At 32.3% G+C, this 19,673-nt stretch overlaps 1 protein-coding gene across 1 annotated transcript; it reads right to left on the bottom strand.

The window, feature by feature from the left end:
- Positions 1 to 2,141: 2,141 nt before the first annotated feature.
- LOC142634364 (chloride channel protein CLC-c-like) lies at positions 2,142 to 9,879 on the bottom strand. Its single transcript, XM_075808662.1, has 7 exons — positions 9,635 to 9,879; positions 7,332 to 7,532; positions 6,219 to 6,396; positions 5,641 to 5,903; positions 4,452 to 4,721; positions 2,998 to 4,126; positions 2,142 to 2,231 (listed from the first exon to the last, which is right to left on the bottom strand). The coding sequence occupies exons 1-7, from the start codon at positions 9,877 to 9,879 to the stop codon at positions 2,142 to 2,144; spliced, it is 2,376 nt and encodes a 791-aa protein (XP_075664777.1).
- Positions 9,880 to 19,673: the final 9,794 nt, after the last annotated feature.

Genomic DNA, 19,673 nt, shown 5'->3' with positions numbered 1-19,673 from the left:
TCCTTAATAATAAGTAGCCCTTTTTTTTTTGTTATAAGCCCTAACCATAATTCGTTACAAATGATAACAAAAAAACAAAACAAACCTACTAACACCATGTGACTCAGTGCACTATATTATACTAACATGATCCTTCTAAGAATATCAACAATTTAAAGGAGGGAGATTACAATACTTTAAATCGTACGAATTTGATTGTTATTGTGCGGGTGGATCTCATATGGTGTAAATGTGTTATGTGGTAACTTTGAGCTTCCAAATTCCCATGCCAAACTAATTAATCTAAATTTTAACTTTAAAAAAAAAAAATAGCATTTCCCATATTCAACATCCAAAAACTAAAGTCCTTTTATACTAAAAGCTCCAATATTTATGCTGGATATGCATACTCAAACTCATCAAGTGCCTTGCAATGATATCTCTAATCAAAGGTAAAATGCCCAATCTCACAACATTTTAATGCTTCATGAGCCTGACACCAAAAAGAATTCAAAAATAGATATAAATTAATCATCAAATAATGTCACAATGACATTCCCATAAACACAAATATAAAGTTGATGAAAGACAAAGGACAAAAAGTGTAACATGTTTAATAGTTACTAAAGAAAAGAAGTTCAACCAAACTCTAAAGATGAAAGTAATATTTTTTATAATTTTTATAAGTACTTTTTGTATTTAAATTTTATTCAAAATTATACTTCCATCCCAAAAATTTCAAAATTACAATTGCACATTTGGAATATTTTAATGTTAGCAATTTCATCATTTCATATATTTTCTATTAAATTATTTAATGTCACATTAGCCTTTAGCTGTAATGAACAAAATATATGCCTTTAAAATTGAAACTTTTTTAATTTGAATGATAAAAATTAAATCAAATTTAGAACAAGTTTAAATCACAAAAATTGTAGTTCAACAGAAATTCAGACTCTCTCTCTAATAATTTATTTTTAATCCCAATATGCAATAAAATAGAGCACAGTTTACAGCTTGGCTTCTTTATTTTTATTTATTTATTGATGAACAGTTTCTTCAATTTGGGCAATCAGAAACAGAAATGATGTTTGCCCTTTGTCATTTACCAATAAGGCCAGCCGTGCATTCACATTATTATACATGACCACCACACAATGATGGTACTTTCTTTTATAATCTTCCACGTTTTTTATCAAATAGAAACAGAAATACATTGGTAAAATATGATGGGTAGTGGTCGTATTTGTGGGTTCCAATTAATTTTAATTGATAAAATTTTTTCATAAAAAAATAGTATAAAACAAAATAAATTAGTTAAGTTTTTTGTTGTCAAGTAAGATGTATTTGGTTCAATAAAAATCTCCACATATACTAACAAACCAATTGGTGTCTTAAACTAACGATAAAAAACAACCATTAAAAGTAGATCCATAAATTGAAACTATCTCTCAAAATATATATATATATATATATATATTAGTGGTCACATTGTAATAATGCGAAGTGAAACATAAAAACACATTTTATGATTAAATTCCTCTCATGATAAGTTTGTAAGAAATTGTGTATCCCAAAGATATGTGATTCAGTAAACAATTATGTGAAAAGCTTTATAACTTAACTAAAGTTTTTTAGTGTTTTCAACAAAAACGTCTAAAGTTCAAATCTTTCAACTCATTCAACTCATTTATCAAATTATCCACGCAAAAAAAAAAGAAAAAAAAAAAAAGAATAATCACTACTACTATGTACTTATGACTAATGATCAAATTAGTATCTTGTATGTTATAATTAAACTCAAACCAAATCAAATATATAAAAAATTAAACTCAAACACTCCCTCCTCTTTTCAGTTCAATTAAAAACAAAAAATGAGACAAAAGTTATCTCTCTTTTTAACTGTTTGCTTAATAACAATTATGCAGCCAATGACCTATATATCCACTGATACTTCCTAGAAAAAGAAGAAGAAAGCTAATGGTCATAACAGCAACAACAAAAACGCAGCTAATCCTTACACATGTTTTGATTTTTAAATACTTTCTTCTTTTGTTTGGTTACATGAGTCTTCCATTTCCAAGAAATGGCAACAACAATTATAAAAAAATGATAATAGCTTTTAAAGTGATGATGCAGATCCATTGTGTAAATTGCTCACTCTACTTCTTAGGCTGAAATTGTGGGTAAAGTCCCAATACATGCTCTGACATGAAGTCATGCCGCGTCAAGATTCCAACAACTGGAGGCCTCTGCAAAATACAAATATTTCAGTGGATATTACTATTTGTGTGAGCTTCAAATATATTTTGATGGGAACTTCTAAAAGATTGACAAAGGGACAAAAGATGCAAAGTCCATTTGAAAGTAACACCACAAAATGCATGTGTGTGTGTGTTACTGCAGCAGTTTCTATTCACAACTTTTAACTCCTTTTGGAAAATTGAGTTACTGCATGAAGTTTGAGATCCCCAAGGCAAATAGATCAATTAGAAAGACAACATGTACCCACCTATTATATGTTCCACATGCCATATTCACAAAAATTGGCGACTCTTTTGTACTCAAGCTTATAAAAGCCGTACCCCAAAAACAAAACTCACTTCTATGAGGTCTAAGAGAGGTGATTGACGGATAGTGTTAACCCTCCCAGCTAAAATTATTTTTTGGAGAGGCTGATCCCAAAAACACAAATTATTGTTACAAAACTAGCCTTGAGTAATTGAGTGTCCGTTTGGTAAAGATTATTTTTGCCAACTTATTTTACTATTCAGCTTATTTTTGCTACTATTCATGAGTCTCACTGCACTTTTTGGTACTATTTATAGTCTCATTGTATTATTTCAGTTAACTTTTATCTTTATTTACGGTACTTTCAGTAAAAAGCTTTCAATTTTAGCAAAATAAGGAGATCTCGACCCTAAATATGCACACATACACATGCTAACAAGCTTAACATGAATGTGCTTCTACTAGACACGTATATTTGCATGAGAGAGAGAGAGAGAGAGATCTTACCCCGGGCATCCTAGGCGTAACCAACATGTGCCTGAGGCCAAGCTGTCGAAAGAGAACTGCAGCTTTTGCTAGAGACATTGTCTCAACTACTGCGTATGGGGATGTATTAACGATGGGATGGAGATCAACATACATCTCAAGTTCCTCTTCCTTGATGTCTAAATCCTCCAGCTTGACCCCCTTGCCTGATCCTGCCTTATCAAAATCTTGTGCATTGAACGTCCTCAACATGTTAGATCCAATTGCCATCCTCTGCTTTGTGAACTTCTTTCCTTTAAGCAACACCAGCAGATGAGACCTCAGAACAAGTCCACACAACTGGGGAGCATCTGAGAAAGGTGGCTCATCAATCACAGGGAACCCATTATGCTTTGTTGTTTTTAGAGCATACAATATATTGGCCACTTTTTCAACCCCAGAAAATGTGACTAATGGACCAGAAACAACATCACTTGCAATCAAGTTCCTCATGTATGGTTCAGCATGGGCTTCCAAAAAAGGAAACCCCTTCATTTCCACAATTTGGTCATAGACACCCTTGTTGAAACAATCAGCCACGGTTTTTGAAATAAGGAGAACTAGCATTACCAATGGGAGCATTAGTAGACCATTGGTAAGTTCAAGAAGTATCACACACAGAGATACAGTCATTCTCATTGTGCCCCCCAAGAAGGATGCGGCTCCAAGTAATGCAAAGAAGCCCACATCAAGATCAGAGAGAGAACCGAGGAGAGTCCCAATAAGGCGTCCATAAGAAGCCCCGGCAAGTATGACAGGGATGAAGAGCCCAGAGGGAACGGCAATTCCATAGGTAATAATGCCTAAGCAGTATATAGCAGCAAAGAAAACTATAAGAGTAGAGAGCTGAAATTCCTTGTCAAAACCAGAGCTAAATAGGTTGCGGATAGCATCATCATTGGTAGTCATAAACAGGGAAGCAAGATCATTGTAATGGTTAGGTGGACATTGGAAACTTTTGAAGTTTCCATAGCGACCTACAGTGGGGCACTGATCCCCCGAGGAAGCAGGACAAGGAATGCACTTTGATAACCATGGTAGGCCATAAGAACAACAAGAGGTCAAAAGGGAGATGATGATGGCAAGAAGGACTTTAAAAACAGGACCTCTCCTGCAATTCATTCCCAACAGTCAGCAACAGCAAAGCTATAGAAATTCTGTACAGCCAAGATTTAGTTTAGTACTCATATTAGCATTTAACTTAGAGAGCAAGTAATGTAGTATCCCTAATCTGTTTCGTACACATTAATAGCCGACCTTGACTAATCTGTTCAGGATCATTAGCCGGCCCCCAAAAAAAATTGGGAATAAGGCTTGGTTGTAGCTATTAATGCAGTGTGCTTGTGTGCATGTGTGTGCGCGATACAAAGGATATTACAGGGACGAATATAACCAGTCTTAAACTCATCAACATAAAGGGAATTTCTAGAACATACTCATTAATGATGCTGTAAGTGCGAAGGACCTTGTCCACAAGATAATTGTAAAGGCTCCCAAAAATGCCTCCAATCATTCCAAGGACTATTACAGCCAGTAGATCTGCAATTCTGTAAGAGGGATTCACTGAATTGACATCAAACATGATGAGGCCTCCTTCCCCAAATAGTCCACATTGTCCACCCCGGCAAAAAACAATGAAAGTCCTCAACACCACTGCTACTACTGCTGTTGTAAAAAATGTCCTCCACAGAAGAGCACTCCTCCACCTAAAATTTAAATAGAAGAGAGAGGATACTAATTACCTCAAGAAAGAAGGGAGAAGAGAACCTTTAAGTCTATGCTGATCAAAATTTCAACAGAATCAGTGAATTTACCTCAACCTGGTAAAGTATAAAACTAAAATTTCTGCATTAAAGTATTGGAATTGCTACAAAGCAAGGCAGCTGATTTTTGAAATGCTAAAAGTTCTCTAAGGTTTCAAGAGAGATCAAATTAGATCAGTAAGTTAAAAGGAGTTATGGACCAATTACACGATGTTTGCAAGCGGTTCAATATTCAAACTAGCCCCTATTTGTTTTTGCTCAAGTACAGCATTTTGACAATTTTGTACATCAATAGCATGACAAAAAAACATGCCTAGCAAATTAGGCTCCAGGAGTCTCAATGAAATAGCCAATATGAATTGAAAAAAGAGGAAATGAGAGGAAAAAAAACAAGAAACAGTTTCCTTTTCTTCTCTTTCCTTTTTTTCCCTCTCTTTTGAATCTCCCCTTTCCTCCTTCCTTTGGGGCCAAAAATTCAATTATTTAAGCCCAAAAAAAATAACTCTAATATAATTTGAGGAGGCCATCACGTTGTTGCCTTTCAATTTCATATTATTATTGTTCCAAACTTTAAGCTGGCATCTTTTTAATTTATATTTCTGTATGTATCATTCCACCAAAGAAAACTTACCAAGTAAATCTAACAACTCTTATGTCTATTTATAGTTTATGTTGAAAATCTAGGGGTTGTTTGGTACATGTGTTTAAACACATGTTTTCAGTTTTTAAACAACATTACACACTTTTTCACCTACATGTATTTCCAAAAAAATTGAAAACTGTTATTTAAACACACATACCAAACGGACCCCTAGCATCCGCAAAAATAAGTTACATGAGAGAGAGAGAGAGAGAGAGAGACCAGGAAGCTACTTCTTCCAATGCAAAGAGGACCCCGCCAACTGGGGCACGGAAGGCAGCTGCTACACCAGCAGCAGCACCACAGGTGATTAAATCCCGCCGGTCCAGATCATTTTTGAAGTATCTGAGCCACTTCCAAGTCAAACCATACTTGCGAGAACCACCCTGTCCAAGTAAAGAGGCTATGCAGGCACCAGTGTGTACCATAGGTCCTTCCTTCCCCACAACATACCCAGCAGCAACTCCAAAAATGGAACCAAAAATCTGCCATGTTTGGATGAAGCAATTATTACAAGCTTATTTTCATAATAACTTCTAGTTGGCAGTTGGCTCACAATCGCTATACGCCTTTAGCAGATAACAGCTTGACATTTGTGTTGTGATGATAATGAAGGCTTTATATTGATCTCTCTTTCTGACTTTTGGTTCCAGGGTTGGAGAATGAGAACTACTATTTCTGATAGTGATAACATTTTGAATTCCATAAAGTTTCTGATCTTCTAATTAAGTGGATGATCAATAAATCCTAGGTGTGTCCACATATCACAGAGAGAGAGAGAGTTTCAGTTTGTTACTCACCTTCACAAAAAGGGTGCTTGGAGCCAATATAGAATGAGCATCTATACCATTGAGGTAAGCTTTCACCTCAGGTATGCCGGATCCTGCTGCTGCGGGAGAAATGTAGGCACAGAGGCCAGCAGCTGCAATGGCCAAAACCATGTTACAACCAGCATATGCTGCAAATGCCTGAAAATACCTGCACTGGAATTTAAGATCATGCAACAGTTACTGAATACATTACAAGTATTACAACTTTATGGTATGGGGATTCCCCGACCGCGAAAGTTGTTTGAGAGACAAATGGTATTAGTAGGTAACAAGAAAAAAAAATTACACTCCAGGAATTCAAAAATGTAGTATAGTAAACGATTTGAGCAAAGAACTTCATCTGTTTTCAAGCAAAAACATTTAACGTCCATTGCGCATGAAACTCCTTCTAATACATCCAAGAGAACCTAGAAGAAACATTAAAAACAAATCTAATAAAAACACATAAAATATTAAGCAAAGGCACTTTGCATCAAGTACCATGTGCTTAAAGTTGAATTATCTCATTTTTGGTTACTGGTTTCCAGCTGCAATCCTTAACTCCTATCTCAGTCTTGAAACATTTTTTAATTATTAAGTCACACACGCACCCAATGGGTTTTGAGCCCGCAATATCAACCTCAACCCACACTTGTGAGAGGAAGAAGTGCCATTTGAGCTAAGGCTCATTGGCAATCTTGGTCTTGCAAAATGGTCATAGCTAAACATAAACTCAAACATCAACATTGGAGGGTATGCCTCTGGGGTTAAAAGCATCATAAATGTACCCTTCTATTTTCAGTAATTTAACCTCAGAAATTTAACACTAAAGAGGGCCTTGGTTCAAAAAAGGATGTTCTTATAGTTGTCAAAAATTCAAAATTCGATTTTTTTAAAGCTTTAGTACAAAGGACTAACCACACAAATATAACTATTAGGTTATGCCTGCAGAATTGCAGGAATACTACAACTTCATCCAAGCAAACAAGAAACCAAAAATAAAAGCACTTAAGCAAAATAAATTGAAGGATTTAGTGAAGCAAGTAAAAACTTGATTACACTATGAGACTTTGATAATATTCAGGCGATGATAGGTAGACTTACTTATCCTTAAGCATGAGGCTGTTGGTGAACAAAAGTTTGAAACCAGCTATATTCTCAACAGCAAGGTTATTGAAGAAGGCAACGAACCCTGTACCTAAACCGATAATGAGTACAAGGGTCCATTTAAAAAAAACATATTGAAGTATCTCATTTTTTGTTCTAGACCTCCAATCCTGCTTAAAAAGATCATTCTCGGTAATCCTGCAAAAAACACACAAAAACCAGTGAGACAGAGACAGAACCTGGACAATAATTAACAATGCATATGGGATTCTAAACCAAGACATCACCATGCATATGGGATTATAAACTTTAGAAAGAGATTGCATTCAACAAGATAGCATCAAAAGACTCATCCGAACAGCAATTGCTAATGAAATGATTGCTATGTCACAGAACATAATCTATCAATTCATTTCCCTAACAATCCAAGGTTGAGGTGATACTTCATTTATTTTCTCATTTCTAAATGAAGTAAACCATGCAATCCTGGAAACATAGATGTGCTGCATTTTAACTGGCCTTTGTTAAAGTGATTAGCATGCCTTTGAACTTGAATTCCATTAAAAAAAAATTAAACCATAAAAGAAGCAGCAAAGCGAATATAGCCTTTTGCTCTAGGAGGAATGAGGGAAAAAGAATAGATGTTTCAGGTCAGTATAAATGTTGAAGAGCATATAAGTAGGGAGATAGCTAAAATGCAAAGTAGATTCTAAAAATTTTGGTGCTCTAGAGCAAATCACAAACAAAAATTCAACTGAAATATTTTCCCAAATCCCAAAGCATAGTCCTGACCAACCCAAAGGCCAACATAGATAGTAAAATGAGCAAAAAAAAAATTAATACCAATGTACTTTAACAACATTATTTGTTACGAAAATCATGTTTCCTCTGAATTGCAGGACTCATATTTGTCATCTTCGCGCACATGCACACCCATGTACAATATACATACTTCAAAGTTTTTCAAAAACAACAACAACAACTGAAAAATACAGTAAGCCCTTAATTTATATAGATTTAGTCCTAATTACTAGAAGATATACTGACATCAACCACTAGCCTTTCAAGGTACATCTTCATGAAAATACAGGATTAAGAATCTAATCTAAATCCATTTTCAGCATTTTCTTTGCAAACAAGGTTCTACTCATAATGCACAACATATTTCATCATTTCGGAAACCCAATTACCCAACACAACATATGGTTACTTCTCCCATTCCTTCTCAACCAAAGGGTAATGAAAATAATTGTATTAAAAATAAGTAATATCGGAAAACAATACTAAAAAGCACAAAACTCAATTCCATTGAGCCTAATATGATTAATTACCTAAATTTTGTAACTCTTCTTATTGTCTGTTTTATAACCAACAGAAAAGATGCTGAAAGATAAAGAAAATGCCACAATAAAAGGAAAACGACAGCACACTTTCCTTCTTCTTATTTTCATTTTTTGGTGGCAGAACAGTTTCCCTCTCTTTTGGTCTCCCTCCATCAAAAAACCAAACATAGTGTTATTAAATGAACTCTGCTTAACTGAACCTCACACAACTTCTTCTTGGTTTGGTCTTTTTAAGAACCAAAATACCATGATAACATAGTAGACTCAATAATGTTTTTTTTTTACACATTTTCACTTCCTAGGTAGGCACCCAAAGACTTGCTAAAATAATAGATAATAGCAGCCCAAAGTCAAAACTTTCATCTTTTTTCCTCCATTTTCTCCCCAACCAACCACACACACATATATATACATACATACATACATACATTCATACATATGTATATGTATATGCATATATGCAAGTATTGTATAAAAGAGATGCTTAACCCATTAAATGATCCAAATTACACTTGGTATTGGTATAACTTTTATCAATGTTATAACTTACACCCATCAATAACGTTCTAATTGATTTCTTTCCATAAAAAATAAAATAAAAACCACCATTGAATTAATTAGATTGTCTTCATAAACCCTACATACTCACAAAATATCAAAATAATCAAAGATCAATATATCACACGCCATCCATAAAATGTTCATATTCAAATTCTTTGAATTGTAAAATTTTTTTAAATCAAACATGAGTTTAACGATCATATAATATATATCACCCCATCAACACAAAATTTAACATAGAACCCAATATTAGTTTTAAGAAAAAGTCATTAAAGTAATGCAATATTACGTAAAAGTAAAAGTTACACATGGTGAAATATCTATCTCTGCATGTGTGTGTGTGTGTGTATATATATATATAAGAAATGGGGTTGATAAGAGAGAGTAGAATAGTACTCGTAGTCGAGGCTTTCAATGGGACAGACATTAGCGCCAATAATGGCGAGCTGAGAGGTCTGGTTGGTTCTCTTGGCATCATGAGGAAGAAGCAGCGGTTCTTTCAGTGAAGACGACGTGATTCTTCTCGATTCCGGTGATGCACTTCTTGATGATGACGACGACAATGATGGTCCCCTTCTCTCCACACCTATCTCTATATCATTATTATTATTATTATTCTGGACCTCTTCTCTCTCTCCCATCTCTCTCTCTCTAAAACACTACTCTCATTTCATTCCATTTTTCTCTCCAGTACTGTGGAGGAGCAATGGAAAGTTGAGGATTGTTTGTTTGTTTGTTGTTGTTGTTGTTGTTGAATGCTTTGTTGGATTCTGACCGTTTTGGAAAGGCTTTACTTTTAATATCCAGAGAACGTGAGAGTTTTCTGTTCTGTTTTTGCTTTTTTTTGGGGTGGTGGTTTGTTTTTTTAAGGATAAAATGTAAAATTTCAACAAAATTCGTTTTAGTTACCTATCTTTTTTATTCAAATAGTAAATCTTAGTCAAATTCCTTTAAGTTCATTTTTTTCTAATTTGGAAAATATTATTCAATTATTAATTATATTTTCTTTAAATTGAACAATTTTTGAAAAAAAAAAGGTAAAAATTTGGAGAGTTAATTGTAACATTAAACAATAATTGATAAAGATACTTTAATTGGATAAACTTAAAAGTTAGAAGATTGAAATAAATTAATACAAAATTATATAATTGAAAGGATAAATTTTGTATTTTAGCTAATTTTTAATTATAGCTATCAATTTTATCTTTTATTGTCTAGCTATTTTCCTTTTTTAGACAACAAAGTGATGTTGCTAAATTAATTCACTTTCTATTCATGAGACATCCCACAAAATGGATAAAACCTAAGATATTAGGATTTGCGGCAAGTATATTGAAGATTGAACACACCAGCAATATTTGGAATGGACTATTTTTATCTATTTTAGAAAGAAGTTCATTGAACAATTTGGATTTCGCGTTGTGCGATTATTCATTTGTGTGGGTGGAGTTATTGGCCCCCCAAAATTTTAAAAAATTATTTTATATTATGTGTAAGTTTTAAAAACATTAAATATTTAGTTACAAAAATAGAAGTTAGCCCTCCCAAATGTTTGAGTTAATCCAATGATGCTCTTAAAAGCCAATAGAATTTGTCAATTAGTCTAGTAGTTATTGAGACAAGATGATATTTGTTTTCTTTAATTTTTTTTTTTTACATATTTAATATAAAACTAGATAACTTTTGTATAGTATTGGAGTTTAAAAAATAATAAGTTTCCCTAAAAAATTATATTGTGAATATATATACATATGTGTGTGTGTGTGTGAAAGTTGTTAATTTTATATGCAATATATTTATAAATTATGACCTACTATAGTATCAAAATATTAATGTTTATATTTGTGTATATGCGTTTACGCATATGTGTGTTGGTTTATCTTAATTCGAAACTAATATATTAATAGCAAAATTTGGCCCTTCCAAACAAAAAATCCTAGCTCCGTCCCTAATTTTGGGTTGTATATGCCAGATTAGTTTCATAAAACATCGTGATATTGAAGATTGTTGACTGTATATTTCTTTTGTTTTCAGAAAAGTTTTGGGATGGTTGTGTCAGGTTAGTTTCATCAAAACACTGATTTTGAAGATTGTTGATTTTATTTATTTATCTATTTTTCATAAAATTTTAGTAGTGTCTTACTTCAGGTTGTTGATTTTCATCATGACAAAGGTTAGGAATAGAAATCAGTTATTGTAATTCCTTTAGTTAGTTAGTTAGTTGAGATTACGACGAGTTAGTTAAAATTTGAGTTAACTTATGGCATAACTCATAAAGCGCAGGTTAAATTAACTAGTCAACTATCTTAAACCGTGTAGACCAAATAGAAATAGTCTCTTATAAATACATGATTGTAATTCAACATTAGATATTAGTTAGTTAGTTAGTTGAGATTAGGACGAGTTAGTTAAATTTTGAGTTAACTTATGGCATAACTCATAAAGCACGTGTTAAATTAACTAGTCAATTATCTTGAACCATGTGGACCAATGAGATTAAAAATAGTCTCTTATAAATACATGATTGTAATTCAACATTAGATATTGAAGAATAAACCAATTACTTTGTGCATCTCTCTCTTAATTTCTCTTTTTCTCTGTGGAGGTCTAGGTCCCCTTAAAGTGGCCTACAACAACTATTATTCCCATTTACCATTCTTACTCTTCCACAATTCATATTTGTATTCCAGCAGATTCTCATCATTTGATATCAGAGCCCTCAATCTTAAGATGGGAAAATATTGTGATCAGCGAGCAATCTTGAAAGAATTACAGCAAATGATTAATGAAGTTTCAAAGAATGTCAAGACCATGAAAGAAGAGCTTTCAACGTTGCGAGAGAATGTTGAGAACATGTTCAAACAAGACTTACGACCTGTTGATTCGATGGAACTCAAAAGAGAAAATTAAGTTCCAAGAACCAACACAAATCATGAAGGCAAATAACCATTGTTGGCTATACACTGTAGAGATCATCATGATTACAGATATGCCTCGTGCTAAAACACCCCAACACCAATTATCTACCAACCACTTAGCTTTACGTCACCATGCAACCTTTTAGGCCTTGCATTATTTCTTTAAATTTTTAATTAATGAATCTAATTATACATTATTGATCATGGAAACACACTCCGCCCATTCTAATTTACTGTGTAATATACTTCGCCACTGTGTAATGTGTTCAGTGTTTATATCAGTAAATAAATAAATATAATCATGATGTAATGGAGAACTTTAAATTCCAATATTATATATATCATAGTTGTCAAAAATCTTGAGTTTTATGGTTCAGGGCATTGTTCCATTTTTTAATGGAATATTACGTGGTTTCGAATTTCCCTTCCCCTTGCTGTTGTAAGCAAAACATATTAGACGTGTACGTATTGTATAATTTTTTATCGTCATGGGAATTGAAATAAAAATAACTTTTTTTCAAGAATCTGAAAACATAAATCTACTATTACAATTTACAACACCAAAACTGTAGTCTCAAAACCATAACAACCGCTAAAACAAAACACAAAATTGGCTGACCGTTATCATTTTTAGGTTTGGTTCATTTCGATGTGATGCACATTACGATGATGTGACATTAATATTTTTTGTTTATTTTATTTTTTCTAACATTACCATAATTTAAAATTACAAAAAATATCACATCATTTTAATCTTATCTTCTTTCTAAACAATGTAATGTTGTATTTTTATATTGAGATTACATTAATGTAGGATTATAATAACGTAATATTACGACGCAATGTAACATCATGACAAATTAAACACCCCCAAAATGGTCTATTCGAAATAAGGGAGAGAGAGGGTTAATGAGGGAGAACGAAGTAAAGTTTGATAATAAAAAATAATCTACTAATTTTCTGATTACTTGACACCCCCTCTCTCCCTTTCAATCCAAACAATACATTAATTTTAGGCGTAAATGCACTTTTAGTCCCTACATTTTGACCTGATTTCTATTTTGGTCCCTACATTTTATTTTTATTGCTTTTAGTCCCTAAACCAATTAACACGTGATATTTAAGTCCTTGCCGTCACCCAACTAACAAAAAATGCTGACGTGACTGACGGAGGAATTAAAATATTATAAAAAATGCCACATCACCCATGCCACGTCAGCATACAAATTTAAAAAATTAATTTATTAATTTTAACTAAATAAAAAATTAAAAACATAATTAAAAACTAAAATTCACATGAATTAAGATCTAAAAGTTTATTGAACAAGAACACCAAGAACCCCAACCCATAAATTAAAAAAAAAAAAAAAAAAAAAAAACAACAACAACAACAACAACAAACATCCATTCAACACTAAATTCTCCAGCAAATCACTAATCCACATGATTTTCACAAGGTCCATAATTGAAGAACTAATCAGCCAGTAAATCAAACCCATAAACCCAGTAAAAAAACCAATTTCCAACAAACCCATAAACCTATATTTTCTTAGGAAAAAAACACGCAAAAAAAACCCAAAAAATTTAACTCTGAACTCCTTCCAAACGGTCAGTCAAGGCGTACGCTGCCACGGCAGTAGAGGCGAGGCTGTATACCTCGCCGACGACGGTGCATCCGGCGAGTCTGTACAAGGTGCTCAAAGTGGAGCGAACGACTTCATTGACGAAAATCAAGTCGGTGTACCGGAACCTGGCCAAGATGTACCATCCAGACGCCATGATCCAACAACACCACCACCTCCAAGACGAAGACAAGGCGAAAATCGAGTCGGACTCCGAATCAGATAGTAGAGATTTCATAGAGATTCACAACGCGTACGCGACGCTCTCCGATCCGGCGGCGCGTGCGCTCTACCATCTCTCCTTGGGGAACACCACTTCCCAGTTCAGCAACCAAAGGGGACCTTTTGGGTTCGGCGACGGATTTGGATTCTCAGCTTCGAATCGGACCGGATTCTTTCTTCTTCTTTTTTCTCTAATTTTTGATTAGGGGAGTTTTTGTTTCTCTGTCACGGTACTACACAAAACAAAGGAAGAATGGTGATGAGGAGTGAGATTGAGATTGAAAGTGGTTTGCACGAGAGAGTGGGATTTATGAATTTATATTTTTTGCTTACCTGTGAGTCCAAATTGAGAGAGAAAGAAACTTTTAGATCTGGGTTGAGATTCTTGGTGTTCTTGTTCAATAAACTTTTAGATCTTAATTCATGTGAATTTGAGTTTTTAATTTTGTTTTTAATTTTTTATTTAGTTAAAATTAATAAATTAATTTTTTAAATTTGTATGCTGATGTGGCATTTTTTATAATATGTTAATTCCTCCGTCAGCCACATTAGCATTTTCTGTTAGTTGGATGACGACAAAGACTTAAATGTCACGCGTTAATTGGTTTAGGGACTAAAAATGGTAAAAATAAAATGTAGAGACCAAAATAGAAATCGAGTCAAAATATAGGAACTAAAATTACATTTACGCCTTAATTTTATTGGCCCAAAATGGCCCACAATCACAAAGCTGGAGTGATTGACTCGGCTTGGATAGAATACTTGGGGCAGGTCCAACTTGAAGTGTACTATTACCAACCAAACCAAAAATGCCCACATTAGCAAATATGGGCTTTCAGGGACCATTCTATAGGTTTAACCCTTAGCACCAAGCCCGTTGTTGTTTGTTGTGATTTTTTTCTTTTTGCTAGGTGTTGTTTGTTGTGATTTTACACTTCGGTAATGTCCCATTTCACATCAGCAATTAATTAAGAAAAATGTTATAGTATTGCTTTCTAAAATTGATGTAACTAGGTAGCTCACAGGTTGGCTAAATTGTCAATTAATTTTTCAAATTTTGTCTTATAGATGGAGGATGTTCCACCACCTATTTATCATGTATTTCAGGCCAATTAGGCTAACTTGGTTTAAATAATAATGGAAGTCTTGTTTCTATTTTTTTTTATGCAATAATAAATATAAGTTGTGAAAATAAATAAATTTGATACAATTTCAATAACATAATAAATAATTGGTAAACTATATTTTTTTTCATAATTAGTGACACATTATTTATAAAGTTTATGTAGGAAAATTTGTAAAATTTGTAACATTGCTTCTTAATTAATATTATCATTAAATAGTTAACTCTAAAATTCCAACATTAGAAATCATAGAAACTTTATATTATTTTTGGTCATGTGGAAACAACAAACAATAGCAATCTAATTGTCATAGTGAATTCCATAACATCGCCAATGAGCCTAATTAGCACTTACCCCACTCCCTAGTCTTCAAATTGTGGGTTTGATTTGTTCCCTTGTTATGGGCCCAATTAGCACCTACCCCATTTATGATATGTTTGGATTGAGGGATGGGGGAACAAGAAGTAAAGTAGAGTTGGCTAAAAATTAGGCTAATTTCAGTCAACTCAATTCTACTCTCTTTTACTCTCCCTCCCTCCCCTTCAATTCAAATGGGTATTTATAGTCTTTGTATTGTAGGTTTGGTTTGTCTCAAACATCCCCTACAAAAGAAAAACAAAAAAAGCTAAAAACCAATCCATAAAATCTACTAATCAACAGCTTTATTTTGTGCAGCGGTGTTTCATTGTATTTCCATCCTCTAAATTAGGTAATGGGAAGTGCCCTCCTGTGTATCAAACGTTTATTTATTTTTTGACAAAATTTGGTTACAAACTTAATTGTAACTTACAACTTCACTAAATATCTTTTTATTATATGTGATTTTTAGCAAATCTATCATTGAATTACATTTTTTTTTCTTATATCTTTCATACTTACAAAATTTCCAAAAAAAATCAAAGATCAATTGCAATTATATCAATCAAATGTTTAAATTTCAAGTTTTTGTGGGCTAAAATTATGCATAAAAATTATTTTTATGGATCAAATTATAAATAACATCCAATTGGTACGGAATTTAACATATATGTTAAAACATGAAGAATGTGTAATCCAACCGTTAGATTTTCAAAATATATAATCATATTAGTATTTTTAGTGAAAGTTATAGTCTTTAGAGTACAACTAAGTTTGTAACTAAACTTTATCCTTTTTGTTTTGCATTTTTTGAAATCCTACGTCTGGAAGGATTGGGAGTTAGCTTAGCCGAAGTAATGATCTCTAGGATTTTGTTTTTGATTCTTTACTGCATTTCTTGGGCTTGGTTTCTTATCGCTTCAAGGAAAACCAAGGAATCTCTCTTAAAATTTTATCAATTTAAAGTTGAGTTGTGAAGATAGTACCCTCCTCTTACAGTCTTACGCATCCGCCTGGAGAAGGACGTTAGTGTTTACTCTTTTGAAACAAGCAAATACTAATCTCGTCTCTACTCTCTTGTTTTACCGTGGAAACAATTGATTGATCCATAATAAAAATCCAAAAATTTAATGTTTGACTTTTATTTCAAACTAGTATTATTTTCATGCGATCCATAACTTGATAAAGATTTATATGTAAGTTCAAAAATTTTAAATAATTAAAATTAAATTATTAAATAAATAGTAATACTAAATGTAGGGGGACGATGATCCAAAGCAGTTAATGAAATGAGCAAGGGCAAATCCAAAGAGGTGAACTTCGTAAAGTGCTTTAGAAAGAGCTTGCATAACTTGTAAAGAGGTTGAACTATTATAATTGATAAGAGTGCTGAGAACTCCTACCTAAGCTTGGAGGGTTAAGAATCAGGGGTGAAGGAAGCATAGTGCAACCCAAGGGAGGGAAGGAACAACTTGGCATTGAACAAGAAAGGGAAGAAGAAGGAAGGACAAAACAATCATCCCCTCCGGCCTCCGTATTAAATGTACTGCAACCACTTAGTTGGCTACATTAATGGAGAAATGACCATGAACAGTGCCCACACAACTCATCATTTGGTGTAAAACTTACTAGTAAGGCCTTAATGGAACAAGTATCAAGGAAGTGTGATCTGAACTCTCTAAATGTAGAGCCTAGATGTATTGTGGCTAACTATATAAAGCCAAGAAACACCTGGATTAGGGGGAGGAATTTTTTGAATAAAAGAGAGAGAATACCATTATAACAATATCCTCGGACTGAACCAAACCCGATGACAAACACTTAGCCATTTCAAGGCTTTTTTTTATAAACTTGTCTAATTATCATTAATTATTGAAGAATAAGTACTTAAAAGGTGATCTTACATCCCACCTCTAAAATCTATTGTGTGAGTAGGAAGTAACACGTTAACAACTGTTAGCTACACTTTTTGCCCAATACAATAAATTATCAAATTAGTAAATAATTTTAATAAAAAAATTATTTTAAGTTCTGATTGTTTACACTTTAGATATCTATTTTTATATTTTAAAATTCTCTTTGGACTTTGTATTAAATTCTTAATATAAAATATGGAATGAGTTTGATCGTTCCTATTTGCGTTTAATCCATGCCCTAGCCAACATAAACAATAATAAACAAAATAATTCTTCAATACTGATTTTTTCCTAGTGATAAAACCAACATTCTCACAAATTAAATACAATAACCAAAACCAAAAATCAAAACATACACAAAAAGTTTTAAAATTTGAAAATATAAAAAAATTAAATAAAAACTTACATAAGAGAACCAAGAACCTAAATGAGTGTCCATTGTTTTGCTTCTTTATAGTAAATTTCATTTTACATAATATTATGTATGCAAATTCAGAAGTAGAGAACAATAAGTAATATGAATTTATTAAATTACAACATAAGTTGCATTTAAAACATAAAAAAACACAACAACGTGGGGTGTATTGTGTGGGATTTAATTATAGGGATGACTTACTAGTTAAGAGGGATTGTATCAAAAAACCCTGATTGAATATTTATAAGTTCTGAAAATTTTGATAATAGACTTTTAGTTGGAGTAAAATTTAAATTTCTAAAACTTTATCTAAATTAAATTATTGTTAAATCTTATCCCTTAGTCAAGAGTTTTGTAGATTAATATCCTAATAAAATATTAGTTTAATAAGATGCAACTCGAGGAAAAAGAAACAAAAACAAATATTATCGCTTAATGTTAAGTCATGAAACAAAAATAAAATTAGCTTAATTTTTTTAAAATTATTGTTAAATCATGCAACTTGAGGAAAAAAAAAAACAAAAACAAAAATGTGGGTTGTCTAACATTTAGTCAAAACATGGGTTTTTCTGTGGGATTTAAGTTTATAAATTGTTTGTAATAGACTTTAAGTTTGAATAGAATTTAAATTTGTTGAAATTTAAATGATAAATTTTTGCCTAAACTATATAATTATTAAATATTAACGCTTAATTGAGGAAATATATCCTAACAAAAAATATATAATAAATTTACTAATTAATGAGAGTAGTTACTTGGTGCAATCATGGCTTTTAAGCCTAACTTTTATAATATAGTACTAGCATCATCACATGCGCTCCGCATGTGCCATGAGACTCTTTTATTATTATTTTAAGTTTAATGTAATTTTTCAATTTGAATTTATCTATTGTTAATGGGGTTATACAAGAATGAATTTTTAAGAAACTAAAATTTAGGATTTGAAAATAAGTAAATTGCTATGTTTAGTGTGTGCTAGTTTTTAGGAAAAAATGTATTAAACATGCATGAGATATATTCAAATAAAGAGTGTGCTAATTTTTAGGAAAAAAAAGTTTATCTAATAGTTTTTTTTTTTTTTAATTTTGTTGAATTACAATTTTAACCCTATTTTTTTTTTAGAATAAGAATTATATAATTAGATTAGGGGTATTTTTGACATTTTTTGAAGGCATAACTAACTTTTTGAATCATCAGATATATGATACGATATAAAATAATATGATATAATATGATGTAGTTTTAGTAGGCTTGTAATTTGTAAAGGTCCACAACCAAATTGGAGCGAGTAAGATTAGACTTAAATCTAGTGGGTGAAAAAAGACTTGACATTAATTATGCCCAACTTTATAATAAGTATTAGAGTAAATTCCACTAACATACCTTGAGATTTAGGTTAATACCAACTAAGTTCAAGACTTTTCAAAACTAGCCAATGTGGTTCCTAAAGCCAATTTAGTCCCTAACCAGTTAGTTATTTTTTCTCAACTATTTTAGAGACTAAATTGGCTTTAAGGACCAAATTAGTTAGTTTTAAAAAATATTGGACCTAATTGGCATTAACCCAAACATCAAGAGACGTGAATAGAATTTATCCTAAGTATTATATTAGGATTGGGCTTAAATGGTAAATCTAGAAAATGAAACAGAGTTGACTTTAGTTAGGCCGCCCAAGTTGGATTATAGTATTCTTCTATACAATAAGTATTTGCAATGCCTGAAATTTAAAAATATGAACCTTTATAAATATATTGGATATTATGACCTATTACATTGATGTCATCGAAAATGACAACATGTTATCGGAATCTCTGTACCATTTGGCCTGAAGTCCTTAAGACAATTACCACAAAGCCTATAA

The sequence above is a fragment of the Castanea sativa genome, chromosome 1, assembly GCF_040712315.1.
Source record: "Castanea sativa cultivar Marrone di Chiusa Pesio chromosome 1, ASM4071231v1".
NCBI classification, from domain to species: domain Eukaryota; kingdom Viridiplantae; phylum Streptophyta; class Magnoliopsida; order Fagales; family Fagaceae; genus Castanea; species Castanea sativa.
This window is presented reverse-complemented; position numbering and strand designations above follow the sequence as displayed.

What these genes read in the sequence shown, in the direction of transcription:
- LOC142634364 (XM_075808662.1), bottom strand. Translation starts at nt 9,879, where the DNA reads ATGGGAGAGAGAGAAGAGGTCCAGAATAATAATAATAATAATGATATA. An exon ending in AGCCTCATGCTTAAGGATAA is followed by an intron (nt 6,397 to 7,331) that starts GTAAGTCTACCT and finishes ATTCCAGTGCAG; the next exon opens with GTATTTTCAGGCATTTGCAG. An exon ending in TTGGAAGAAGTAGCTTCCTG is followed by an intron (nt 4,722 to 5,640) that starts GTCTCTCTCTCT and finishes TTTAAATTTTAG; the next exon opens with GTGGAGGAGTGCTCTTCTGT.